A 26,718-nucleotide genomic window follows, 5' to 3' on the forward strand; every position below is an offset into this window, starting at 1 on the left:
CCCTGCTGGTCCCGGCCACTCACCCGTTGAGTCGAGGAGACGAGCTTCGAACCGCTGCCGTTTCTCACAATGTTTGTTCCCTTGCTCCGTTGCCCCTTTTCATTTTCGAGACGCTTCTGGCCGGAGTCGCCTCGCTTCGCGGCAGGCCGACCTATGACACTACTACACAGTATTACTGCGTTGCGTAACCAAGCCCCCTTTCCCTGAGCGCCAATTAGTTCGTTTGGGCTGGTTTAAGAAGGCCGTTACGGATGGCTCATGCAGGCTATGGCCAGTCAGAGTTGCCTTCCGAGTGGATCGCCGCATCGTGTTGGCGGTTTTGGAGCTGATTTATTTTATTTCGCAGTGAAATCGGCCCATGACCTACCTGCCCTGCATTTGTGGCTCTGTGGCTCTGTGGCTCTGTGACTCTCCTGCCCCCTTCGGTGTCGGCCAGCCGTCCCCATTTTGGAAATATTTCGATTTGCAACGAGCTGTGCATCTTTGCAAGTGAGAATGCGCTGTGCCAGTTGCTGGGCTGAGCTGCAGGTCCTGACGCTGGAGGCCATGAAAGAACCCATGATCCATAGCTAGCTTGATACTGTAACCAAGGCCCGGCTCAAATCTCCGAAAGGGCCCAGTCTGATCCGCATCGAACACCGCCCGCGTCGAATCATGCTCGTCATTTCCTTTGCTGTCGCACCTTGTGTGGAGAAGTGAAGCCTTTAAATCTGTTCGATGGAACGATGCGAGAAAGAGCGGGCGATGATTTTCTTAAATGGCGGGTCATTTCCGCCACTGCCACCGGGGGGGTCAAAAAGTTCGTGATCGTATCGAGTTGCCCTCAAACCTCGACGTCCCTCTACAAAATAACCCGTACACCACACACTAGTAGTCCGGTACGGGGGATTGTTGTTTCTTGGCTTCCACATGCCAAAACGCGAACCGAGTCCACTTCTTTGCTCGTAACTATTACCCTCTCGGTGTTGGTAACTGCATGGGCGTTTCTCTTGCCTCCCCGGCGGTATGCCGCGAGCTCCCAATAGTGTCCATCTCTGACGTCTGAGATTGGGAGAGTCAAGTTTGCTTCTGTCGATGGATCCCTTCTGGATTCCCGAGTGTGTTTTTTTTTCTCCATGTGCTCCATGGTGACCCTCCAAGATGCCGAGGAGGGTGGGCCAGGTCGACAGGGGTCTGAAGCTGGGCCGCTACAAGCAGTACGGATTACATAGTTCAGGCCAAAGAGTGGGCTGCAACTAATCCACATCCGGCATTTGGGCATGCTGGTCAGCATGTGCTCGAGTCTCTCCGACAATGCGACGAACCACATCCCTACCAATTAGTTATTTCTTCACATCAGCAAGTCAAAAGGCAAGAACGTGACCTGCGATGTCTCGGCGTCTGGGGAATGTCAAACCTTGTCCCTCCGCAATTCCCCGCAGTCTCGCTCGGGCCAAGGCCGCCGCCGCCTGGAGGCCAAGAGAACCCTCCCGAGGCGACAACATGGCGGTGCTGTCGACAGATCGCTTGTGATCGCCTGATCGCCTGATCACTCGATCACTCCCTGACGGTGCAGGGCAGACGAGAAGAGACAACAGGTCGCAGGATGCAACGTCGCGCAGGGTCTGAATGCAAGCTTATTCTCGGGAGCGCCAATTTCCGGCCAGATGCTTGCAAGTGGTGTACGTCCGTACTTGATTGAGTATACAAAGTACATACAAGCAAGCACAAATTATCCAAGTATGCAGTACGAAGTACGGAGTAGGGTGCAAAGGTCTCAGTCTTCTTTCTCTGGGGCCTGCGCGCTTCTGGAGCTCTGAGATGCGGTTCGGGCGACCTTCTTAAACGGGACTTAGCTGCCTCCGAGGGGCGGCCGAAGTGGGCCTCCCAAGAGCTGGGGAAGCTGTTACTCGTACCGTGGTGGGTTTCTGGGCTCGTGCATCACTAACTTGTTTTGCTCAAACTCGATATCGGTTGGTGGCAAGGGCATGGATTTGCTGCGTCCCATACATAGTACTGTACGTTCCCTCCCTCTTCCACACGCGGAACGATGATCGAGCCGACCCCTTGCCGGCCTCGCATCCGGCTACTGGTACTCCGTACATAGTAGGTGGGAGGGAAACGCATGCAACCATCTCCTTGCTCGAACCTTGCTCGGCCTTGCCAATCTGGATCCAATGAGACCCCATTCGCCCTCCCAACATTCCCTACCGCATGCTCGTCCCCTGGAATTTTCAGCTGGAGGTATAAGTGCCCGACCCCGTTCTTTTTCTCGCCTTGCCCGAACCTATCTACCTGTTCTGGTCCTATGCCGATTCATTCTCTCGCCTGCCCCGCTGTCGACACTGGTCTTGTTCGACCCTCGCTCGAGTGAGGATAGAACCGGTATCACAGCACAAGCCCTTCTTTCACCCACCGATACATCAAAAGCCCCGTTAGCGATTATCGCCAACCATGGGTGACGTCGATAAGGCCGCCGTTGCTCAGGCGGAAAATGTCTCGGACAAGCCCAGGAAGCGCGGCTGCCTCGGCCACCTGGCCAGGTTCTGGTGGGCGTATCTGATCGTGCTCGTCGTCATTGTTGTCATTGTCGTGCCAGTGGTGTAAGTGGGCAGTTCTCTCGGGGGGTCGTTCATGGGCAAAATCGCGGGCGCCATATGCTAACCACCGCCCTTCTCAGCCTCTTGGTCGGCGTCCCCAAGATCGCCCAGAATAAGCTCGATGACGCCGAGCTCATCCTCGATGGCATCGTTGTCACCAACACGCAGGGCCAGAACTTCTCCATGTCCATCAACAGCACAATCAAGTCCGACGGCTCTGTCCACGCCAAGATCGACGGCTTCCAGGGCGTCATGTACCTCGAGGACCATGAGCCTCACACTCCTTTCGCCAAGATCGACTTCCCCGAGACCACTTCCGACGCCCTCCAGACGGTCAACGTGACGCAGTTCGTGCCCATTGAGAATCTCGAGGCCTTGACCAGGTTCAACACGTGGCTGCTCGTCAATGACTCCCTGCGCGTAACCGTTGAGGGCGACACCCACGTCCACGTGAGGGGCATCTCGCGATCGTATGCGGTCACCTTCAAGAAGACCATCACCATTCCCGGTGAGCAGCGCCCTTCCCCCCCAAGCCCACATTCCTCGTCGCGGTAGAATTGTTCACTGACATCGAGACAAGGTCTTCGCGGACTCAACGGCACCGTCGTCAAGCCGACCTGGGTCAGCCTCAAGCCCGACGAGAAGGGCAACAACTTCAGGGCTACCACCGTCATTCCTAACCGCTCCCCTGTCAGCTTCGAGCTGGTAAGAAGAGATGCTCCTAGCCCCCGTACTCTCTCTCCCGTCTCCCGCTCGATGATCTGCTGACACAAGGATTAGGGCAACGTCACGTTCCACAACTATCTCCTCGGCCGGGAGGTCGGCACAGTTTTCATTGACAATCTGACACTCCGCCCGGGCACCAACGAGTACCCGCTGCGCGCCACCATTGACAACGGAGCCGTTATCGATGCGCTCGGACAGAAGCCCTACTGCGAGCAGAATGGCGTCCTTCCGTTCCAGATCCGCGGCAAGACGGTTGTCAACCACGGCCAGTCGCTGCCCTACTTTGCCGATGCCCTGGCAGCCTACAACCAGACCGTCTCGATCCCTATCGGGGAGGCGGTGAAGTCGTCGCTTGGCGTCACCGTCCCGTGCGGTGGCCTCGGCGGCGGTAACAACTAGAAGAGCGGGTTGTTGGCTCTTTACATTCCCTGTCTTAATTAACCTTGGACCTCTCATTCCGTGTTAGATATCATTTCGTTGACCCGGGCTGTTATCTGCGAGATGTGGTCTTTTTGTCTTTTTTTTTTTTTTTTTTTTTTTTTTTTTTAAATTCTGTTATGATGATAACAAAGAGATACCATGAACTGGGAGGCGATGTTGCATGCAGAAAGCATATTGGCGGGCTAATTGGGTTTTCCCTCTCGCTGCCCGCGGCAGTCGATGAGGAAAGGGGGCCCTTCGGTTGCTAGGAGCGGCCAGGCTGGCATGTGTGTACCCATATCACGCCCATAGCACACTGTGCACATGTTGGGTAGTGGTAGCAGCTACGGAGTTTGTCATGCCATACAATCTATCTATCTAGATGGTGAATGACAAGCAAGTCCAATGTCTGGCCGTCGGCTCGGCGAGGCAACAGAAGACCAAGACGCAATGCTGGGTTCAACAACTGCTTGAGCCAGCCTCCATCGGCTACTGAGTATAATGCTGGTGACCTGCATCTGGTGTGGTCCTATGATCCGTCTCTCACAGGGTATCAATCATACAGCAACAAACACGCGTTGCAAAACCATCCACACACCACTTCATCTATCCAGCCCCTTGTTAAAACGACTCCACCGGCGTAATAAACACCCCATATCACACATCTCACCTCCCTCTCCTCTTACCCACTCCACTTCCCGCTCCCGGTGTTCCGGCTCTGCTCCCTCCCGCGGACCCGGCAGTCTCCCCGCCCCCCGCCGCGCCCGGAACCAACACGCCGGCCGAGACGAACTCGACCGCCTCCCCGCGGCCCCTCTCCCTCTCCTTGTTCACCCGCTCCTGCGTCTTCCTCAGCGCGCCCTTGAACGCCCACTCGGGGAAGCTGGCCCCGCCGTCCCAGACCTCGGGACTCAGCACCGTCGCGTACTGCTCCAGCCCTCTGCCGCCGCCGCTACCGCCGCCGTCCCCGTCCGTCGGGAACTCGGTGCCGACCCCGACAAAGGCGAGCAGCTTGTCCGCCACGGCCGGGTTGGCCATGCCGCTGGAGCCGGCGAGCCGCTCGTTGAAGTGCACGCCCCGGGCGCGCTTGAGCCGCAGGAACGAGTCGAACTTGGCCGTGAGCGCGTCCAGGTGCGCGGGCGGGCTGCCCGGCGGCGAGGGGGGGATGTCCATGTTGGGCACCGACGGCAGCGTCAGGTTGCGCAGGAGCGCCCGCGTCCGCGTGTATGGGGACCGCGGGGGCGAACCGCCGCCGGCGCCGGCCCCCGCCGCGTCGTCCAGGAAGGACAGGTCGACCTCTCCCAACCCCCCTTCCCTTCCCCCCTCCTCATCCTCCTCCAACTCCAACTCTCCTTCCAGCCGCGGTCGTTCCTCCTTCGGGGGCGGCCGGGAGGGACCAAACGCCGGGCCCAGGACAGGACCGAGCGCCGGGGCTGGATCCGGGGCGGATGAGGCTTGCGCTTCTGATGCTGATGCTGATGACGATGATGATGAGGCTTCTGGTTGTTGTTGAGCCAGCGGTGCTGCTGGTTCTGAGGGACCGGGAGCAGGTGCTGAGTCTGCCGATGGCGTCAGCAATGAAGAAGAGGTGGTGGTGCGGGGTTGTATGGTGGCATTGTTGACGAAACTCACCTGGTGCGCTCTTCTGGGAGCTGGAAGAAGTCGGCTTGACTGCCGAGTTCGGAGGCTGCAAGCATTTTGTATTAGTACTTCCTGTTTCCTTAACGGGGAATTGAATGAGATGCGAGAAAGAAAAACACACGTGAGGGTCGGTCGGAGGGGATTGGACCTCCTCGTCCTCGTCACTGCTATCGTATTGCACGAGACCCATTGTTTGGTCGATAAGTGTGAAAATGCGATATCAAGCGCGCGCCTGTGAAGCTCAATTGAGCTAAGAATGGAATCGCTTTGGTTTGGGTGATCAAGAAGGGTATCACGTGCTTACAGGCCCATAATCCACTGTGCTCGAGTGGAGCCCAGCCCAACCTTGCGCCTCAGGCAGTTCAGCAAGCCGGCTCTTGGCACTCGGCTTGTCAGCCACTGCAGAAGGCAGCACTGGGACGCGAAGCAAGCTGCGGGAGCTCCAGTCTTGGCGACTTCCCAACTGGCGAGCAAGCCAACATCCTCGACGACGAAACCATCAACAACCACCACCACCCTTCCGCCGACAAATCTCCACCCACGAACCTTTAAAAAGAAAACAAACTCAACGCGAGATAACTTTCGCCGACATTGTCAAGATTTCCCCCCGACTTGATTCAATCAGCCATACCCATACCCCGCAGTCATGGATCACCGCCCGCAAGCCTGGGGTCGAGTATGTTCCCCAGTCTCGTAGTGTTTCTCGGCCTGCTCGCCCGCAACCGTCGCAGTTCCGTCCGCTGACTCCCCGCAGCCGAGAGACGACGTCTACGGCGCCTATGATGCCTCTTACCTCCGGACCAGCGGGCCCAAGACGGCAACACAATCCCCCGTCGTGACGGGCACGTCGGTCATTGCCATCAAGTTCAAGGACGGCGTCGTCATGGCTGCCGACAACCTGGGTACGCCCCTGTCCCTCCCACTCTCCTTCCCCTCTTCTACGCCTTCCCCCTTTTTTTTTTCTTTACCGCTCCAACTAACCGCCTCTTTTCTTTTCTTTTTTTCCCCCTCCTCTCCCCAGCTTCCTACGGCTCCCTAGCACGATTCACCGACGTGAAGAGGCTGCGCCCGTTCCTCTCGACCTCAGTCGTCGGCTTCGGCGGCGACGTCTCCGACATGCAGTTCCTCGACCGCCACCTGAACGAGCTGGCCATCGACGAGTCGTACGAGCAAGAGGCGGCGGCGGCGGCGGCGGCGGCGGCGGCGGCGACAGACGACGGCTCCTCGTCCCGCGGGCGGGGCGGCCAGCTCAACGCGGCCAACCTGCACAAGTACCTCTCCAAGCTCATGTACCGGCGCCGCAACGACTTCGACCCGCTGTGGAACCAGATCCTCGTGGCCGGCTTCGACGGACAGGCCAAGCCCTTCCTCGCCTCGGTCGACCTGCGCGGGACCACCTTCACGTCCCCCTCGCTGGCGACGGGCTACGGCGCCATGCTGGCCCAGCCCATCATGCGCCGCTTCGCCGCGACCGAGGAGGACGCCGCGCGGCTGACGCGCGACGAGGCCGTCAACGTGGTCAAGGAGTGCATGAAGGTGCTCTTTTACCGCGACGCGCGCTCGCTGGACCGGTACAGCATCGCCATCGTCACCAAGGACGGCGTCGAGCTGAGCGAGAACGAGCAGCTGGAGAAGCAGAGCTGGGCGTTTGCCGAACGGATCCGCGGCTATGGCACCCAGACTGTCTAGGAGGACTCGGATGGGTTAGATGGGTATAGGCATGAATCATGATCCCCTGTAGATTTTGCTCCGACCATCCAGCGGCATGCCATCTCCTTGTTCTTATTTTTTTTGGGTTGTTCAAGCGCATAAACAGTGCAGGCATGACATGCATCAATGAGTGCACCAGAGCTGAGCCACTACTTTGTGAAGCCGGAACTGTGTATGGTTGTCCTCATAACAAGTGATGCTTTGCTTCATAGAAAAAAATGGTGGCTCCTCCGGCCATAATAATCTCCCTTTGCGATCCCTCTTGTGCCCCTCTCCAACCCAGACAAAGACGAAGGAGGCTATGATGCTCGGACCTCATTCGTCGCGGCGCCGTCGGCAGTTTCTCCTTCCCGGAAGGGTCCTGACCATTCGGATGTGACTGCAACAGAGCCAGATATTACTACTACAGAAGCTCTGGGCTTAACGTCCATCGTGGACGGCCGGCAGAGCGCCCAACCTTTTTTTTTTTTTTTAAAAAAAAAAAAAAAATTGCTCCGTGCTCATCCGACAAACCAACAACCCACCTCACTCCACTGTCACCGACTTGGCCAGGTTACGAGGGAAGTCGACGTTGAGACCCTCCATGACTGCGAGCCAGTAAGCAATCAGCTGCAGAGGAATGACGTTCAGAATGCCCTGCAGGACATCGACCGTCTTGGGGATCTCGATCTTCTCGGCCTGGCTAGCCTTGAACTCCTCGTCATCCGGGTTGCAAATCACAATAGGCTTTCCACCACGAGCGACGACTGGATACGAAATGTTAGTCAGTTGACACAAATATATATCATGGGCGGGGAAGCCTCGGGGAGACGTACCTTGCTGGTAGGCGTTGAGGCTCTTCTTGAAGATCTCGTCACGAGTCAGGATCATGATGATGGGCAGATTCTCGTCCACCAGGGCGAGGACGCCGTGCTTGAGCTCACCGCTCATGACGGCCTCGCAGTGCAGGTAGCTGATCTCCTTAATCTTGAGGGCGCCCTCCAGCGCTGTGCTGAACTGGCTGCCACGACCGAGGAGGAGCAGACTCTTCTGGTTCTTAAACGTCTTGGCGCAGAGCTCCTTGATCTTCTGGTCCTGCTGCAGGACGGACTTGATCTGGTCGCTGATCTTGCTCAGACCCTCCATGATCTCCTCACGTCGCTTCTGCTTCGACGCCCGGTCCTCGCTGAGCGACAGGGCAAACATGACGAGGGCGATGAACTGCGAGGTGTAGGCCTTGGTCGAGGCAACACCAATCTCGGGACCGGCGTTGACGTGCACACCGCAGTGGGTGAGGAGGGAGATGCTCGAACCGACCACGTTCACTATGCCCACGGTCAGGGCACCGCGCTCAAGGCAGTACCTCAGGGCCATCAGCGAGTCGGCCGTCTCGCCAGACTGAGACACAAAGACGCACGTGTCGTCTCGGAAGACCGGGGCCTGGCGGTCGAGGAAATCGGACGCGAGCTCCACGGCGATGGGAATCTCGGCGAGCTCCTCGAAGACACCACGGACAGCCATGCAGCTGTGATACGAAGTGCCGCACGCGATGAAGATGATGCGACGGCATCGGCGGATAGTGCTGATGTAGTTGCGGAGGCCGCCCAACGTCACCGTCTTGTTGGCGATGTCGAGACGGCCACGCATCGTGTTGATGACGGACTCGGGCTGCTCGAAAATCTCCTTCTGCATGAAGTGGTCGAACTTGCCCTTCATGATCTCCTGCAGCTCGAGCTCGAGCGTCTGAATCGTCCGCACGTTGCTGCTTCCGTCGGCCTTCTTGAGGCGGTGAATGTTGAGCGAACCCTCGTGGATGTGGGCGATATCGTCGTCTTCGAGGTACATGACCTTCTTGGTGTGCTCAACAATGGCGGAGGGATCCGACGAGAGGAAGAACTCGGTGGGCATCGGCAGTCCATCATCCGTCATGAAGGCGCGCGACTGCGAGCGGTGGAGGAGCGACTTGTCGGCGGCGCCCAGCAGGCCATTGGGGGACAGGAAGTTGCCGTCACCGGCCGACTTCTTCAGCGCCACATTCTGCGCGGCCGTCTCGGCGGGCAGCGGGTTGCTCTCGTCGGCATACTCGACATCGACAAAGTCGACCTTCATGCGCTTCTGCGTCTTGACACCAATGACCAGCGGGGAACCCTTGCGAGCAGCAATCACCTCGTGAGGGTAGTGCACGCTCTTGATCAGCAGACCGTATGCGCCCTCAAGCTCGCTAATAACAGCCTTGGCGAGGTCGGTGAAGCCCACGTTGGGGTGTTGATCGTGGATGTACTTGGCGAGCTTGGCAATGCACTCGGTATCGGTCTCGGTCTCGAACCGGAAGCCCTTGCTCTCGAGCAGCGTCTTCAGCTCCTTGTAATTGGTGATGATGCCATTGTGGACGATGGAGAACTCCCAGTTGGGGTCTGACCTGTTTCAGAGGCGGCCGCATTAGCAGCGCGGCACGGGGTTACAGGGGACCAATCCAATTTGCCCCGCGTCAGCCTTCGTACCTGTGAGGGTGGCAGTTGATGCGCGACGGGGGGCCGTGGGTAGCCCACCGCGTGTGGGCAATGCCGCAGTGTGAATCGAAGACCTTGGTGAGATCGAGCTGGGCCTCATCCACGAGGGACTTCAGCTTCGCGACCTTGCCCACCTCTTTGAAGGCAAACACCTCCTTCTTCTTATCGCCATCGATGGCAAAGCCGGCGGAGTCGTAGCCGCGGTATTCGAGACGGGAGAGGCCTAATTAACCGCAGAGGCGTACGTCAGTACTCCGGTCTCGCAATCCTGCCCATGTTGTCTGTTCCGCGCAGGTGGGAAAAAAAAAAAAAAAAAAAAAAAAAAAAAAAAAAAAAAAAAAAAAAAAAAGAGGGGGGGGGGGGGGAAGGGGAGGGGTTGGGTAAGGCGGGGCAGCGGTTGGTTGTCGCAGCAGCAAGGGCGCAGCGTCCAACATACCATTGATGAGTGTGTCAATGATGAACTTGCGGTCCTTTTCCACCAGGTAGTTGACGTAGCCAAAAATGCCACTACGCGCGTAACCATCTGGTCAGTCAACTGTGCTGATTTTTGTTTTCCTCTGGCCTCGACACCCCGCTCGGAGGACAGCCGCCATAGAAAACACAAGCACATAAGCGGGTAGAGAGCGGAGGCGGGGTCGGGTTTGGGGTCGCTCGTACCACATCTTGACGGACCAACTTGCAGCAAGTGGCGCGAAGAAACGGAAAGGAATTGGGAACGCGGGCGCAAGATGCCGGGGTATTCGCGAAAACTGGTGTAGCAAGGCCCCAAGTGCCAGGAAGAGAACGCAGTTTTATGGGGATGTGGTTGGGGAAGAGCAGGATGGGATGGACAGGAAACAGTTGCTATGGTCACCGGGGAGCTTGACTTTATGGGCGATCTGGCGGGGAGGAATGCTGCAGACCGCAGGCAGTGTGGAGCCTGTTGGCGGCCAGACGAGGCAGGGGTTTGTCCAGGCCCGGGCAGGGGACATGACAAGTCGTCATTGCCCGACAGGGGCCTCCCAAAGAGCGAAGAGCACCTTCTTGTTCGAAGGAGACAGTGAAATGGTGTTCAATACCTGCGAGCAACTTGATTGCTTCTTCCCTCCCGGGCTTTGTATTAATCTACGAATGCTGCATATGCACAAGCTACTTTCCCTTCTTGCTTTCTTCCCACCGGTTTGAGATCATAAAGTGGAGTACTACGGGGGAGACGTACGCAATGGCGTGGTTCGGTAGACGAGAAGTGCCTACCAGGTGTTCGAAAACCCTCGCTTAATCTATCGGACTGCTTTGGCCGTCTTTTGGTGATGGATATCAAGTGGCTAGGAATGCGCACGAGCAGCAAGACTCATGACGATTTATTCACGTACGCTGTATAGTTCTCCATGAATAGGGAAGATGAAGATGAGAGCAGCGTCACATGCCCATCTTGTTACTTTGCGCAACACCTGGATTACCTGGCACTAAACCGGAGGGCGAGGTGGGGAGCATGCGTAGTGTAGTGTAGTGTATGTACGGATTGCACTACACTACTCCGTACATAAGCTCAGCCTTGATGCCCAGCATTCTGCCTCGTCAACGCATGGCGCCGCTAGGAGGATGCAGTTCGCGTACCTTAATGGATGCATGTATGTATTAATCCGCACTTTTGCTCTCCCGTTAACCATATCCGGGGATCTCCGCCTTTGGGGTCTGTTATGCTTCATCCTCAAAATCGACGATTCCCTTGGCAGCAGCCAGCAGCGCGGCGCTTCGGGGGCTTTCCCCAGCGAAAACGCATCGCGGAGGAGGCATGGCGATCACGGCGTCTAGAATCCGCCCCCCTGACCCTCTGCCGCCTGTCCTGTGCACGCCGAGAGCCTGTCGTGCATCTCGGGAAGGCTCACCGCCACCCCGCCATCTCGCCTGTTTTTCTGATGAGCGATGTTGAACTTGAATCTAGCTGATGGATCCGGACGATGGCTCCCACAATCCACCGGACTAAGTCTCGGCAGTAGGCGGGTCCAAAGCCTCTCTCGGTAACGGCCGGACAATGAGAGTTTCGTATTTTGCTGGATCGACGCAGCCCCCTTTTGAGTACCGCAGTTGCACTCAATATTTCGTATGTACATTGCCCTGTTGTTACACCACATCATTGTTTTTGTTTACCAGCGATTCTCACCTCTATGCTCCTCTAACATCAATTCACCCATGGTCTTCAGCAAACCTTGCCATACTCAAGTCTACACAATGTCTGACCCTCCAATTCGATGAATCTTTGCTACCCTTAATAAGTGGAGGAGATAGGTGCACGTGCAGTGCAGACTTTCAGCATGGATGTGTGCGTGTTGTCCGGATCTTGGGATACGGAGCATTCGTAAGCGCGTACGGATTACCAGGAACAGCGTGGTAGTTACTAGTAAGTACAGAGTACTCCGTACCCGACGCGATAACGACTCGAGTCTCAAAAAGGGTCTTTCTCGGCCCTCCTTGTCCCTGCTCAATGGGCGCGGGAGCCCACTTTTGCGGCTGTGAAGCGCGCCGAGTAAAGGGGTCGCCTGGCCTTGGCAGCTATTCTTGGAACTCAGGCCGCCGCCCCCACGAGGCCAAGTGCCGGACACGACCTTGGAACACGAGCAAACACATGGATCAAGGCCTTGCTGGAATATGAGATCATCACACGGCAGCGGCATCGCCATCCAATAGCCGGCACACCAATTGACGGTTCGTTAGTTAGCACATGGTAGCCAACCGTAATCCTACCACTACACTAGAACGTCACTGCGGAAAGTTAAGGTGTGTCTATGTATGCACTAGTAATCTTGGGGCTGAGAGGCTGTCCCGCAGTGACCGACAAATCCTACCAACGGTGTTGCCAGATGAGGCTAATGCACCCTACTCTGCACACTCACAGCCCTATCTATGTACGGATTACACTATGTAAGCTTCCTACCCCTTTTACACTCTTCCTTGTGCCAGGGGGTAGCATTGAGCTAGGTAACATAGCCCCCCGGATCGATATCACCGGGAAGGATCAGGAAGGAGCATGCAGACAGACTACGCCATGTCTGGCGACGAGCTGGTGTAGGGGACCTGTGTATTCCGAATGACGGCCCCGAATACTCTTCGCAGATGCGAAAATACCAGAGGGACGGGCCATATCGCAAGCTGATGCTGGGACGCTGACCACCACGGGGGTTTAAACTTATCTTCGCGCTGATCGGCCCATCATTCAATATTGGTACAATGGCACACAGGCCCATCAAGCTGTGTTCATGACAAGGTCCAATGCAAGCAAGGTTATGCAGAAGCACCAAGCGTGTCTGCCCCTGCGCCCCTCACAACTTCTGGTACTCAAGCTTGCCCTCCAGCTTCTTCGCTTCGACCAGCTTGCGCACCGCCTTGTTGAAGTCGTCCTGGTTGATAGCGTCCCTGTCATCTTTGATGGCAAATAGGCCCCTGGAGGATGGGTGTCAGTGGAAGAAGACAGAGCGGGAGCAGGGGAATCGGCATGTCAGCAGAGGGATACTCACGCCTCGGTCACCACGTTCCGCAGATCGGCCCCGTTCAGCCCGTCGCTCATCTTGACGATGCTCTCAAAGTCGATCTCGCCCTCCTTGGCCACGCCGGCCGCATGAATCTTGAGAATCTCCAGCCGGCCCACCTCGTTGGGCAGCGGGATCTCGATCTTGCGGTCCAGGCGGCCGGCGCGCAGCAGCGCCGGGTCGAGCGTGTCGGGCCGGTTAGTTGCCATGATGATCTTGGTCTTGCCAAGGTAGTCGAAGCCGTCGAGCTGGTTGAGCAGCTCCATGAGGGTGCGTTGGATCTCGCGGTCCGCACTCGTGCCCTCGCTGAACCGCCGCCCTCCGATGGCGTCGATCTCGTCCATGAAGATGATGCACGGCTCGTGCTCTTTGGCGTAGCCGAACATCTCGCGGATCAGGCGTGCCGACTCGCCAATATACTTGTCGACGATAGCCGAGGAGACGACTGTAGTGCGGGACGAATAATTGTGAGTCAGGCATGTTGCGCGAGGCATAGGGAGTGGAGCGGAGAACGTCACGCACCTTTCAAGAAGTTAGTTTCGAGACTGCTAGCCACCGCCCTCGCGAGCAGCGTCTTTCCCGTGCCGGGAGGCCCGTAGAGGAGCACACCCTTGGGCGGCTTGATGCCGACGCGCAGGAACAGCTCCGGATTCTTGAGCGGCAGCTCAATCACCTCTCTGAGCTCGCGGATCTGCTCGTTGAGCCCGCCGATGCCGGCGAAGCTGACCTGTCCCGGGTCCTCGAGAGACATGTTGTAGACCAGCGGGTCGACCTCGCGCGGAAGCATGCGCATGATGGTGAGCGTCGTCATATCGAGCGCCACGCGCGTACCCTGCTTCAGCTTGCTCTTGTCCACCTTGGATCGGCACCCGACGACGTAGCGTGGCCCGGACGAGGCCTTTACTATGACTGTAGCGCGCGGAAGAAAAGGAAAACGTCAGCGTTTTTGTTCAAATATCTCAACATTGATGGCTATCGGCGGCAGAGGGAACACACATCTCTCGTCGTCCAACTGCTTGAGCACTTCGCCGATGATCTGCCCGACGCTTTGCAACGCCTTGATGTTCTCTTCTGTCTGCTCGTATTCTTTTTGAAGGCTCTTGATTTCCATCCGGAGGTTCTTGAGCTTCGTCTCCCATTCCCGCGACTCAATCAGCTTCTGCTTGAAGGAGGCGAGGGCGTGCTCGCGCTCCTGGTCTGACGCCATTGCTGCTCGGGAGGGGTTTGCTGTTGATTTCGGCCTTGCGGTGATCGGGCAAAATGTGATGTCGAAGCGGCGCGCGAAGGCTCCTGTTCGTTCGTGGGGTTCGGCGACGATGGAGTCGGTTGCTGGCGTTTGTGGTGGCGTTCCAGGTTGGTTGGGTTGCGGCTGGTGCCGGTTGCGCTGCGAGGCAGTTGAGCGATCGAGAGCTTACCCAAGCTTCTGTTGCCTTGCGAGAGTGGGTCCAGTTGTTCTTGGGCTTGGCGTTGCTGTTTGTTCGACGCTCGACTGTGCAACGGGGTCGGGCTCGACCCGACAAACCAACCATCTTGAAGTTCTTCCAGGCCCTCTCTCAGTGCAAATAATCAATTGCACCTCAACTCACATGTTGTGAGCTCCTAAAAGATACCTACAGAGATATGAGAGGTTTGAAGTTTCCTATCATGTATTATTATGCAACAAAGTTGCCAGAGGCGCGCCCGCGGCGTCGAAGTGCCAGCAGTTGGGACGTGGACCCATATTTAATTATCCTTCTAAAACTGACACGGCCATGTTCTCCTGAGAGCACGCCTCGACGCTTTTGCTCGCAGCATTCTCTTTCTGGTAATTAATTAATAATAGACGCTAGTGACAACGCATGGATATTCTTTCAGATTTTCAACCCGTCAGGCGCGAACTCGAAATTCGGTGACACCTTCCGAGCGGCGTTTTCGCCCTTCCCGTCTTTCCACTGAAGGATTGAAAGAATTGGGGGCATAGCACTCTTCCCACATATGCGCGCATGCACCACGGTCCATTTCTCTTGAAGGCGAGTCCAGCTTGCAGGTTGTTGCGAGATGGACCGGAGAAACATCTACCACCATTGCTGGTCCTGCTGTGACAACAACCCGTCCCAAATGGTCAACACTAGACCTAAGGCCAAGATGGTGGCATTGGATTGTCGCGGCTGTCAAGATTGAGACGTCCAGCGGCGCAGAGACGAGAGCTTTACGAAACGCAGACACATCGAGGCGGCCACAAGTAACAGCCGCAGAGTCGCGGTACGTTGAGGATATGGAGCACAGCCATGACAAGCATGAGACGCTGATCGTAGGCTTCGAAAGCCCCTGAATGTCGGCATCAAGAAAGTCTAATTAATAATTCAAGCCCTGTTCATGATAGAGACGGCAAAGGCCGCCATAGTCAACAAAGAAAGAGCTTCACTGGCGACAGTGACCGAATAATCAAGCCCTTTCCAGCCATAATTACTAGGGCAGCCGATTCCCTGTATCATGGCTCAGCACTTCTGCCGGTTGAAGAAGTGCAGACTCACGATGAGATCCTTACATCATGTGACAGCTCAAAGCTCTCGTTTGCCTCGCTCAGGTTTCATTGTGATTTATTACATGCACTTGATTTTTTCCTGCGACCTTCTACACTCTCCGGTGGCTTTACATGTTCTCCTCTCAGTACTTCAAGAACAGGGGCTCGTGAGAAACTGAGAAACCCGCCTCGTGTCGGGACTGTTCCTGTGCGGATCAGCCCTATGTGACGACCGCCTGTCAATGGCAATGCTATTAACTGGATTGGGAGACGGAGAACTCGCAACATCCACTCTGTGACAGTGCGGGGAATGCCGACGTTGCAAAGTAATAGAGCAGGCATAGCTGCAGTTGCTAAAGACTCCTACTGCGCAAGACTCGCTACACCTTTAAGCAGTGCAGGATGCAGAGCTTCTTTGCTCCGTGTTTGACGTAATAGTACCAGTATATCAGGTCGTACCAGCTTGCCAGAAAGGCTGGGCTGCATGCAAACTCGAGAGGTTTAAGTACACTTGTTAATTACTTCGTATATGTTATGTCATCAGCTCATGGCTTAATATAGTCTCATGCCGCGCCTATGCACATCGATATTATAATCCTGCCTAGGTAGCTATCCTTTTGCGTATTACGCTCGCGCAATGATGCCCCGACGTCACAATTGATTCAATCATAGAGTTTGACGCGCCCTCTGGCCATCACCCACATCGGCACAGCCACGGCGGCGATTCAATTTGACGGTATCAAGCTCCTGACGGACCTAGTCTTCGCCTCTGCTGACACCGAATGAGAAACCAGCCGCACATCTATGAAGTCCTGCTCGGTCACGAGGACCGTCCTGACGACCTGGGACGAGCCGGGCCGCGCGGCTCTCGAGGTCCTGCCGGTGTTGATGACGCCTGATGGCGCAAAGAATCTTACGCCGAGGTCGGACGTGAGAGCTATCAAGCCTTGGCTCGTCTGGCTCGTCTTTGTTCTCTTTTTCGTTCCCTCTCGCAACGAATATCCTTACTGGTGTTATGCAGAAATAATTATCTCGGGATGGCAGCTGACATGTAATTAATTAATAACTTGTGGCAGGGAGACCCTCCACCTGAGGCTGGCGGAAAGAGATTTGAGGTGACGAACACGCCGGAGGATGCCAGCCTGTTCCGGGAGCTCGAGGATGACGTACTGGTGCCCATGCACTTTGAATTCTGGGCGCACTTTGCTGAGAAGCGGAACGCGCTGGCTGCGGTGCTGGGGAAGGATGTTTTGGAGGACAGGTAATTAAGGTGCGGTGGTTGCGGCCGGGAATCAAGACGACTCTTGTTTGATTCTTCGACCGTTTGAAAAAAAACTGGACGCTTCGTAATCATTACTTGCCCATGCAGCGCCAACATAAGGACATATAGAGTGGGAAATTGGACTCGGCTGTGGTATCAATGACCGCCTCGGTCTAGATTGAGCAAGATAGGTATTATCTAATATGTACAATGCACCCAACACCCAAGCTCAAGTCCGTGCCACCAATTCTCCCAAGCAAACTAATCATACAACGACGTTTTGACGCGTATTTCATCTTCTCAACACGTCCTTGTCCCCTCCTCCTCTTCATTGAACCCCACTCCAACCGTCTTCGGCACCGCTCCGTCAACTCCCGCCTGGCCGTCCTGCACCCCGTTCTGCAGTTTCAATCCTTCCATCCCCGACACCATTCCTGCAAAAGGGCACACTCCGGCCTTCGCCTCTTCCCCGCGTTGGCCCTGCCCCTGCTGCCCGGGGCTCTTCTCCTTCTCAGCCTCCTCCTTCGCCCCGTCTTGCTCCTCCCCTTCTGCTGCTGCTACCGCCGCCGCCGCCGCCGCCGCCGCGGCGTCCTCCTCCTGGTCGGGCGTGAGCACCCTCTTGCCGTGGAGATACCCCTCCTTCTCGGCCAGGCGGGAGGCGTAGTCGACGCCGTCGGTGAACTCCTCGCCGTCGGTGACGTACCAGCGGGCGAAGAGGTCGTTCTGGATCCACACGACCTTGCCGAGCGCCTTGACGATGGCGATCCGGCGGGCCAGGGGCAGCCGCGGATGTGAGAGGATGGCTTCACTCAGGACGTCCTGGATCACGGCCAGGGTGGCGCCGATGTGGACGTACTCGATGTGCAGCGGCCGGGAGCGGCCCAGTCCCGTGTGCATCATGCTGTTTCGTGATGACGGGGGTTTTGACGGGGCACAAGGTCAGCTTTCTTTCTTTTTTTTTATCGTTTGCTGTCTCTCAAAGCTTCTGTCTCATGTCACCCTCTCCTGGAATAATGAGAAGGAGGCCAGGGAGTCTTTCGCCATGAGAGGTGGGGGAAAACGGTAGAGCAAACATACCCAACTTTGTCGAGATATTCCCAGAACTCCATCTGCGTCGGATCAGAGCAGAGCTTCTTGAGGTAAGCGCGCAGAAAGGACTTGCGGTGCAGGATCTGCGGGCTCGTCTCATCCGGGTCCGAGTCCATGGGCCCTTCAAACGCGGTGCTCCGGGTCTGAAACGCACGAGCCGTGATGTCATACTGCAGCAGCTTGCGGTAGACAATGTTGACTACGGCTGGAGTGAGGGCTTGAATGTATCTAGAGCCTGACCGGAGGGCTTCGATATCACCTGGGAGTGGGGTAAGTACGGGCGCTCCTTCGCCAGAAGATATAGTAAGTGCAGGGGAGCGGAGGGGAGATGGCTCACTGGCTCCAAAGTCGAGGAATGAGTGCAGGTAGCGGATTCGAGACTCGAGGTCCGTATAGAGCGACTTGCGGTCAATGTGCTGCATTGGCCGTGTTTTTGTTGTCGACATCTTGAGTGATTATCTTTGTTGGCTCAGGGATAATTAAGTGTAATTATTTTGTCAAGCAATCGGCATGCAGAACAAGTGGTTTCAACTCGACTCGGATCAAATTCACACTACGTGTGAGATACTCGAGGGGCACGTGTAGGGACCTGATGTTGTCCTGAATTCGAACTGCTAGAGAGGAAGGGGATATTTGAATGTTTTGGACGCCTTCTTGAGAAACTATCAAGCTCGATGTTTAGCAGTGGTGGTGTGAGGTAAGGCAGATGGGGCTGTGGTGGTCTGACTGTCAAGCGAAATCGAATGATTGCCATTTTGGACCTCTTCCAGAATGTGATTGGCTAACCACGGCTGCGAACCACAAGACTAGGCGGCAGGTAAAACAACTAATATTTGGAACCTCCGTCACCAGCTGAACTAACGGATTCCGCTCTCCTTGTACTGTACAGTACATACATACCGGCTCTTCCCGATCGGCCTCGGTCCGGAGCTCCGCATTCGGCGTCGTAATTATGTCTCAGCATACTGTACCGAATTTTGCCGTCATCGCTCCGTTTGACTGTGAGCCCCTGGTCGGTCACACTAGAAGAGCAAGGCACAACGCACAAGGGCCTAGTCATATTAGAGGTAGCTAGGAGGTAGCTATAAGTAGCCCGCCACCACATACCATGCTGAACGACAATCGCTATTGCCATCTCCCGTCATTTCAAGGGAGTAACACTTGCCCTCCAAAGAATGTTTCGGCATGCGAAGCCTAACGGACCCGAAGTCGGGAGATGCTGCAAAGTTTGTAGTGACTTAATTGCCTGGTTTGCTAGACAAACTCATTCGGATGCGAAGCGAAAGGCGAGATTCGATTGTTTTGAACGAACCAGGTTCTGTTAGGTACTTTGTGAGAGTATCAGTGTTGACGGGATTGCAGCAGGGAAAGTTCCATTTGCGATGCGCAACTTTGGACATCAGGGCCGGGCAGCTGGACAAGAACGCGGATTCCATCTCATGCCGAGTATGCGAGCACTGAAATGGCATAGGTTTGGAATTGGACGAGCTCTTGAGAATGAAAACGTTCAGCGTAACAGCAAGAGCATCTACAAACTTAGATGTTTTCTAACACAATGAGGGCGTCTGCCATGGGTATGTGCTGACACGAAATATCAAACCGCGCACATTTGGAACGAGGTTCTTTATTTAGTTGCCTTGCACACGTGTTTCCATTCAGCTGCATCTCAATCTGCGTGCGTTTCCTTACGAGGAGAAAAGTCGCCCCGTATTGTCCCAGCTTCTCCCTAAAATGCGCCTGCCTTCGTATGATGGGGTCAGGTGAAGGGGTCTCGTAACTGCAGTTGCGGAGGGAAACAGCTGGTTGATGCTTTGAGATTCGCGACTCTTTCCTTTCCGTTCCGGGCGCTTTCGTCATGGGCACGCTGCCGCTTCCGTCTCTAGTGGCCAATTCGTTATCTCTTTCCCAAGCATGACACACACCTCGGCCGATGGAGATGCAGCCCCGATGTGGCGCGCTTCCTGCCCAATTCCGTCATGAGCATCTTCCCCGAACGGCGGCTGGAGCGAGCTTCCAGTCTATAAAGCTCTTCCAAGTCCCCGGGGCCCTGGAATCAATTCTCCGAGCAATCCGTTTTCTCCATCACCATTCGACTTCGAGTCATTTCAGCAAGTTTTCTGACAGCAGGCACATACCGTATCTCTTTTGCTGATCTCTTCAGCAGGCAAAGCACCTGTCTGTCCGTTCGTTTAATTTGTTTGTCTTCACAAACAAGTCTACCATTACAACCATGACACGTGAGTGCATGCCGACACTCCCTAATGACAAGACGGTCCTCGTGACCAACGGCTTTGAGCCACTTCGCCTACACATCATCAAGCGGCTGCTCGAGGAGGGGTGCCGGGTCCGGACGACGGTGTCGATGGCCAACCGCGCCGAATGGCTCGACGAGGTGTTTAAATGCTTCGTCGAATCTGAACAGTTTGAGCGCATGGTTCTCCCGGCCGAACCCCCCCTCCGCAAGCGGTACTGGAGACAGGCGGTCAAGGGTGTGGATGCCATCATCCATACCCCGACCATTCCCAACCTCGACCGCAAGCCCGTTGACGACGCGTGGCAGGAATCGGCCGACAGCGTAACGAGCATCCTGGACGCGGCGGAGCTTGAACCCCAAATCAAGGCGTTCGTCATGACTGGCAACCTGGGGGCGGTGACGCCGCTCGTGGTGGAGACGGATACGCGCGTCGACGCTTGGGATTTCAACACGCGAGAGGTGATCGGCGCGTACGAGGAATCTGGCAAGCCCGTACCCAACTACCAGATGCTGTTCAACTCGTGCCACGTCCGGGCCGAGGAGGCACTGTGGAGTTGGATGGATGAGGCGAAGCCACACTTCAAGGCGAACGTGGTGGTCCCGTCCAACATCATCGGATACAACTTCGCAACCAAGTACACGACGGCCTGGAAACACAATTGGCTCTGGAGGCTGTGGAAGTTCGGCAAGAGTGCGCCAGCCGTCCGAGGCGGCGGTCCCTGCCAAGCGCGTAAGTTTTATTCGTACCCACCTAATCTACCACCCCGGTGCCATGTGTGTGGCGGATGCTAACACAGGAATGTGCGTGCGCAGATTGGTACATCGACGTTGAGGATGCGGCGTTGATGCACATCGCGTGTGTCTTTGATGACACGATACAGCACGGGGAGCGCATCCAGGCATGGGGCTGCTTCCGGGAGTGGAACAGTGCCATCGAGATTCTGCAGGAGCGCGAAATCGAGAAAGCCAGGAAGGAGTTGGGGGAGCAGTTTGACAAGAAGGCCAGAGAAGCAGCGGAAAAACGCTACCCTTTTGTCGGCGAGGACGGCGTGAGGCGCGGCATGATCTACACCAACCTCAGAAGGATATCGGAGATCTGTACGAGGTGGAAGGACTACCCCGGGTGGAAGCAATTCGAGGAGACGGTCAAGGAGTGCCTGGATCTCTTCGAGAACGGAGGAGACGAGAAGCCCGAACCGCCGGCTCCTCCACGGCGACCCAACCCCTTCGTCCTACCCCCGGGAACTAACATCGACGAGTACCACAACAGATGGCTCTACCGTGATGAGCCTTCCCCTCCACCCCTCGAAACTGTGCGAACTTGGTGATGGTGGCTAAACGGGATCGCAAGGTCCCTGGCATTGAGCGTTCCCATGCAGAGAAATGATGCAATGGGTGCTCAATGTGATTTCGCCGGGTGTGGGGGTTTATATCATGCTTTTTTTGTCCTCTTTTCCTTTTCCCGGCCTTGAAAATTCAGCCGGTTTGACAAGTGACGACTCGGGCAGCCGTCGTCATCTAACGTCGTGTCAGTGAACTTCAAACTAATACTTTGCGCCTAGCATTCGATGGAAGAAATAATAATTAATGCGCAGTTCGGAAGCGTGGGGAGCGTTTTCACTCGTCATGGAAAGTCCAACATGGTCAGAATGCTTGTTTTTTACCTACAAGTTAGTAATCAAGTGATAATTACGCGGTCACGCGTCTGATAATTTGCCACACAGTCTTCAGCGGTACGTCCGTTGCTTGCCGATATTTGAATCAGGAAACAAATTGCCCTGGCCGAGTTTTCAAACTGGAGGAGATCCAGAGCCTGAACGATGGCGAGGCTTTTTCTGTCAACCTTGCAAAAAAATTGGTTACACACATGAAGGAGGATAATTACACCAAATTAAAGCTCTAGGCTGATCGTGTTTCCATTACTATACTATACGACATGACCATTACTAGTGCATCTTTTTAAGAGGATGCACATTGGATGGTAAGTCGAGTTAAGCCCCCCCCCCAACTTGGACCTAGTGTACAACAGTACAGTTGCAGCATGAGGTTAACAAAGATAAGACCCTGCCCCGCTTACTTAAAGCGATTTCGAAAAGCATGCAGTTTTGTCACCCCACCTTGCCAGCCCCTCGCGCATCATCCCAGTTCGTCGGGTTCGCGGGGCTCAGAATGTCACCTGAAGCGACAAATCAGGTTGCATGTGAAGGGTGTGGCGCGGAAGTACGAAGTAACCGTCGCAGACCAAGCACGAGGGAAGGAGCCCAGATCTCTCTCCCCCCCTTCCAAGATCCACCTACCCCTCTGTATCCAATGACGTTACGGGAATTGCAAGAAGAAGTAGCCCACCAATAGGGAAACGGCGATAAGACAAATCTCTCCCCGCGACACGGGGGAATGCGGGATCCATCATGGAATGCCTGGGGTCGACGCTAAGGTCACCGAAACATCGTGCTAGCCTTATCTTGGACCATCCAAGTCTCACACATTTTGCCGCGCCCAGTGTGGACCACCTTGACCGCAAGAACCCCGGAGACGGGGACCCCTTCCTGGGTGCGCTGCGTGGTGGCGGTTTTTTTCCCATTCTCCGGCATGGGGAGGTTCGTCTGAAGCGCGGGGAGTACGAGATAAGGCCCGCTTTGCGCTCTTTATCGCGCTCCTGCACGGTGCACATGACAGGAACGGATCGTGTTCTGGTCCGCGACATCGGACTCCATCTTTAAAAGCCACGCATCCCACCGTTGAGATCCGAGCCCGGCCTGTGATCCATCAGTTTACGAGCAGCCTTTTTCCCTGACCTGACTTGGTTGGAGCCCTTGTTGTTCTGTCCAGAATCAATTCTTCCCATCTCCGAGTTTGTTTTCTTTCCTCCCCCTTCAGATCGCAACAATGGTACGTGAACCCGCACAAGCCGCCATGACGAGAAGCAGTAAGCAGAGGTGACGACATGTGACATGAGACTGACCGGTCTTTCCACAGTCGACATCCCCGACCTTCATCTCCCAAACTGGGACTGTAAGCGACCAACGACCCAACACACACCGATGATGGGGTAGCAGTTGGCTCATGCGCATGGTGGTGCAGCTTCAGAAATACTTCTCCCTCGATCAGAAGGGCAAGATCATTGCCGAGTACATTTGGTGAGTTCTCTTTTGTTTGCTCTCTCTTGTTCTCTCTCTTCTCTCTCTCTCTCTGTGCGTGTGTGCATCTATGGACGTGAGGGGCGATGACAGAGAGTTTCGGGAACCGTTGTCATATCACAAAGAAAGAGGACAATGGCTAACTCAACCACAGGATTGACTCGGAAGGCAACACTCGGTCCAAGTCGAGGGTATGGCATCCCCGGAACCCGGACAGAAATCCCAAATCATCCGGCTCACGACTGACACCACGCAGACCCTCGACGAGAAGGAGGACGGGTATAAGCCCGAAGAACTGCCGATCTGGAACTTCGACGGCTCGTCGACGGGCCAGGCTCCTGGTGACAACTCGGACGTCTACCTGCGACCCGTTGCTGTTTTCCCGGACCCGCTGCGCCGTGGCAAGGACATCCTGGTGTTGGCCGAGTGCTGGGACGCCGATGGAACGCCCAACAAGTACAACAACCGCCACGAGACGGCCAAGCTGATGGAGGCCCACGCCGCCCACAAGCCGTGGTTCGGCCTCGAGCAGGAGTACACCCTCCTGGACCTGAACGACCGGCCGTATGGCTGGCCTCCAAACGGCTTCCCCGCGCCTCAGGGCCCCTACTACTGCGGTGTGGGCGCCGGCAAGGTCGTGCAGCGCGATATTGTCGAGGCGCACTACCGCGCGTGCCTGTATGCGGGCATTAAGATTTCGGGAACCAATGCTGAGGTAAGCCCCATTGCCGCCGCCGCCGCCGCCGCTGCCGCCGCTGCCATTACTGCTCATGATGATGATGATGATGGTGGTGGTGGTGGTGGGTGGTGAAGAAGGTCTCAAGCATGATGCTAACGATCCCGGTTTATTTAGGTGATGCGTATGTTGCATTCCGACACTTTCCTCCTGAATCGCTGATGGCACATGTAACTAACATACCCGAAGCTGCTCAGTGGGAGTTCCAGGTTGGGCCGTGCGAGGGCATCGAGAGTGAGTTTACATCACTTCGCAAGGGGAACCGTGCCCAAGATTTGTAATTTATATTGACTCGACTCTTTTCACAGTGGGCGACCAGCTCTGGGTGGCTCGCTTCCTCCTGCACCGCATCGCCGAGGACTTTGGCGTCAAAGTGTCGGTCCACCCCAAGCCCATCTTGGGCGACTGGAACGGCGCCGGCCTGCACACCAACTTCTCGACAAAGGAGATGCGCGAGGAGGGCGGCATGAAGCACATCGAGGCGGCCATTGCCAAGCTCGGCACCCGCCACAACGAGCACATTGCCGTCTACGGCGCCGACAACGACAAGCGGTTGACAGGCCGCCACGAGACGGGCGCCATCGACCAGTTCACCTACGGCGTCGCCAACCGCGGCTCCTCCATCCGCATCCCGCGTGAGGTCGCCGCTAAGGGCTTCGGCTACTTTGAGGACCGCCGGCCGGCGTCGAATGCCGACCCGTATCAGATCACGGGTATCATCATGGAGACGTAAGTACTGCCCAGGAGGTAGCTCTTCGGCGGCCAGCGCGATTCGGCTCCAAGACTTGGGACGGTTTTGGCTAACTTGTTGGCAGTATCTTTGGGCCTGTCTAAATCGGCAACTGATTCTTCGTTGAAACTTTGGTTGCGCTAGCTGTTTGGGTCATTGAGGGAAGGGCATGGAGTTTATGGGTCTTGTAGTCGATACCTCTGTGAAGTCGGACTGGATGGGACCCCTGGAATTTATGAATATTTTTTTTTTTGTCTTTCTGCCTGTGCTTCTCGGACGCGTTCGCAAGAGTCAGGGTAATCCAGAGTCACGCCACAGATCCCTTTTGGTTTCATACGGAAGCCCCAGGTGAGAGAGAGCTCAATCCAGGGACTGCGTATTAACTAATACCTCGGGTATGTGTATGCGCACATCCCTGGTCAGATTCTTAGGGGCTGGGAGAAACTCGCCAACATCCCCGCATCCAACGGTTTCGCCGGCGTGACTCACCAGCCACGACGCATTAAGAACCGAGGAGGTCCACCGAACTAATTACAACACAGCACTCGCTTCACCCGAAATACTATCACCTCAACCACGACAATGTCTGACAAATCCGCCGTCCTCGTCACCGGTTCGGCCGGCCACCTGGGCAAGGCCCTCATGCTCGCCCTGCCGGAGCTCGGCTACACGCCGATCGGCATCGACATCAACCGCAGCCCGACGACAACGCTCCGGGGCTCCATCACCGACACGGCCTTCCTGGCGTCCGTGTTTGGCACCCACAAGCCCGCCCACGTCATCCACGCGGCGACGCTCCACAAGCCGCACGTCCAGACGCACTCGCAGAACGACTTTGTCCAGACCAACATCGCCGGCACCGTCGCGCTCCTGGAGGCGGCCGCGGCGGCCGGCGCCCGCTCCTTCGTCTTTGTCTCGACCACCTCCGCCTTCGGCTCCGCCCTCGCCCCGCCGCCGGGGCAGCCGGCCGCCTGGATCGACGAGACGGTCCGCCCGGTGCCCAAGAACATCTACGGCGTCACCAAGGCGGCGGCCGAGGACGTGTGCCAGCTGGCGGCGCAACGGAGGAGCGGCGGCGGCGGCTTGCCCGTCATAGTGCTACGCACCAGCCGCTTCTTTCCCGAGGAGGACGACGACGAGGCCCGGCGCGGCGAGGTGGCGGACGCCGACAACCTCAAGGTGCTGGAGCTCGCCTGCCGCCGCGTCGACATTGCCGACGTGGTCACCGCCTGTGTCTGCGCCATGGAGCGCGCCGCCGCCCGCGAGATCCTCTGGGGGCGCTATATCATCAGCGCGCCGACGCCGTTTGCCGCCGCTGCTACTGCTACTTCTGCTGTTGGAGCGGGGGATGACAACGGGGAGGGGGTTGAGGATGCGAAGAAAGAAGAACGGGAGGAGGTGCTGAGGGGGCTCGACCGGGACCCCGCGGCTGTATTCGAGAGGGCCGTTCCCGGGGTGCGTGACGTGTTTGCTGCGAAGGGATGGCGGTTCCTGACGCGGGTCGATCGCGTGTACGATTCCGGCCGGGCGGTCCGGGAGCTGGGCTGGCGGCCCGTGTACACATTCCAGAGGGCCGTCGACAAGGTCGCCAGGGGGGAGGAGTGGAGGAGCGAGCTGGCGCTGAAGGTGGGCAAGCTGGGGTACCACGCCGTGCCGACGGGGGTGTACACGACCCAGGAGCGGGCACAGCAGGGGGACGAGTGATAGGAATGAGAGAGAGAAAAAGGAGAAGGGGGGGGTTAGTCACTCTTTTTGCTCCCCCTTAATTACATCAAGCTGGATAATTAAACGTCAATACATTTGATAGAGCACGCTGTGGAATCGAAAATCTGCTGGCCTTGGGATGTGTCTTACTCGAGTATGATGGAGTGGGGATTAAACTTGTGTAACTTTAGATGTCGACACGGCCCAAACAAGGGCCAGTTGTTGAACTGCTG

The 26,718-nt window shown here is 56.4% G+C and overlaps 9 protein-coding genes across 9 annotated transcripts; 5 read left to right on the top strand and 4 right to left on the bottom strand.

Moving 5' to 3' along the window:
* The first annotated feature begins 1,964 nt into the window (after window positions 1–1,964).
* MYCTH_2297089 (uncharacterized protein) lies at window positions 1,965–3,839 on the top strand. The gene is made up of 4 exons (XM_003659673.1): window positions 1,965–2,582; window positions 2,660–3,087; window positions 3,160–3,284; window positions 3,360–3,839. Exons 1-4 carry the CDS (start codon window positions 2,434–2,436, stop codon window positions 3,702–3,704), a joined length of 1,047 nt encoding a protein of 348 aa, XP_003659721.1. The 5' UTR covers window positions 1,965–2,433; the 3' UTR covers window positions 3,705–3,839.
* Window positions 3,840–4,175: 336 nt separating this feature from the next.
* On the bottom strand, window positions 4,176–5,617 carry MYCTH_2132225 (uncharacterized protein). Its single transcript, XM_003659674.1, has 3 exons — window positions 5,488–5,617; window positions 5,358–5,412; window positions 4,176–5,284 (listed from the first exon to the last, which is right to left on the bottom strand). The coding sequence occupies exons 1-3, from the start codon at window positions 5,554–5,556 to the stop codon at window positions 4,392–4,394; spliced, it is 1,017 nt and encodes a 338-aa protein (XP_003659722.1). The 5' UTR covers window positions 5,557–5,617; the 3' UTR covers window positions 4,176–4,391.
* A 260-nt stretch (window positions 5,618–5,877) lies between these two features.
* On the bottom strand, window positions 5,878–10,361 carry MYCTH_2313833 (uncharacterized protein). The gene is made up of 7 exons (XM_003659675.1): window positions 10,223–10,361; window positions 10,002–10,072; window positions 9,557–9,788; window positions 7,892–9,474; window positions 6,388–7,822; window positions 6,121–6,268; window positions 5,878–6,042 (listed from the first exon to the last, which is right to left on the bottom strand). Exons 1-5 carry the CDS (start codon window positions 10,225–10,227, stop codon window positions 7,602–7,604), a joined length of 2,112 nt encoding a protein of 703 aa, XP_003659723.1. The 5' UTR covers window positions 10,228–10,361; the 3' UTR covers window positions 5,878–6,042; window positions 6,121–6,268; window positions 6,388–7,601.
* A 2,067-nt stretch (window positions 10,362–12,428) lies between these two features.
* On the bottom strand, window positions 12,429–14,436 carry MYCTH_2076503 (uncharacterized protein). Its single transcript, XM_003659676.1, has 4 exons — window positions 14,068–14,436; window positions 13,594–13,980; window positions 13,060–13,516; window positions 12,429–12,985 (listed from the first exon to the last, which is right to left on the bottom strand). The coding sequence occupies exons 1-4, from the start codon at window positions 14,276–14,278 to the stop codon at window positions 12,865–12,867; spliced, it is 1,176 nt and encodes a 391-aa protein (XP_003659724.1). The 5' UTR covers window positions 14,279–14,436; the 3' UTR covers window positions 12,429–12,864.
* A 1,942-nt stretch (window positions 14,437–16,378) lies between these two features.
* On the top strand, window positions 16,379–16,839 carry MYCTH_91906 (uncharacterized protein; the record flags this gene model as incomplete). Its single annotated transcript, XM_003659677.1, has 2 exons — window positions 16,379–16,504; window positions 16,651–16,839. 2 exons carry the CDS (start codon window positions 16,379–16,381, stop codon window positions 16,837–16,839), a joined length of 315 nt encoding a protein of 104 aa, XP_003659725.1.
* A 141-nt stretch (window positions 16,840–16,980) lies between these two features.
* On the bottom strand, window positions 16,981–18,617 carry MYCTH_110640 (globin-like-protein). Its single transcript, XM_003659678.1, has 3 exons — window positions 18,262–18,617; window positions 17,913–18,183; window positions 16,981–17,736 (listed from the first exon to the last, which is right to left on the bottom strand). The coding sequence occupies exons 1-3, from the start codon at window positions 18,368–18,370 to the stop codon at window positions 17,136–17,138; spliced, it is 981 nt and encodes a 326-aa protein (XP_003659726.1). The 5' UTR covers window positions 18,371–18,617; the 3' UTR covers window positions 16,981–17,135.
* Window positions 18,618–20,007: 1,390 nt separating this feature from the next.
* Window positions 20,008–21,783, top strand: MYCTH_106343 (uncharacterized protein). Its single transcript, XM_003659679.1, has 2 exons — window positions 20,008–20,908; window positions 20,992–21,783. Exons 1-2 carry the CDS (start codon window positions 20,155–20,157, stop codon window positions 21,504–21,506), a joined length of 1,269 nt encoding a protein of 422 aa, XP_003659727.1. The 5' UTR covers window positions 20,008–20,154; the 3' UTR covers window positions 21,507–21,783.
* Window positions 21,784–22,946: 1,163 nt separating this feature from the next.
* Window positions 22,947–25,204, top strand: MYCTH_63965 (glutamine synthetase). The gene is made up of 8 exons (XM_003659680.1): window positions 22,947–23,067; window positions 23,155–23,190; window positions 23,260–23,315; window positions 23,470–23,506; window positions 23,572–24,030; window positions 24,249–24,285; window positions 24,360–24,780; window positions 24,867–25,204. The coding sequence occupies exons 1-8, from the start codon at window positions 23,065–23,067 to the stop codon at window positions 24,883–24,885; spliced, it is 1,068 nt and encodes a 355-aa protein (XP_003659728.1). The 5' UTR covers window positions 22,947–23,064; the 3' UTR covers window positions 24,886–25,204.
* Window positions 25,125–26,579, top strand: MYCTH_2297116 (uncharacterized protein). The gene has a single exon (XM_003659681.1). The coding sequence runs from the start codon at window positions 25,364–25,366 to the stop codon at window positions 26,483–26,485; it is 1,122 nt and encodes a 373-aa protein (XP_003659729.1). The 5' UTR covers window positions 25,125–25,363; the 3' UTR covers window positions 26,486–26,579.
* Window positions 26,580–26,718: the final 139 nt, after the last annotated feature.

Source organism: Thermothelomyces thermophilus, chromosome 1 (assembly GCF_000226095.1).
Source record: "Thermothelomyces thermophilus ATCC 42464 chromosome 1, complete sequence".
Taxonomy (NCBI): domain Eukaryota; kingdom Fungi; phylum Ascomycota; class Sordariomycetes; order Sordariales; family Chaetomiaceae; genus Thermothelomyces; species Thermothelomyces thermophilus.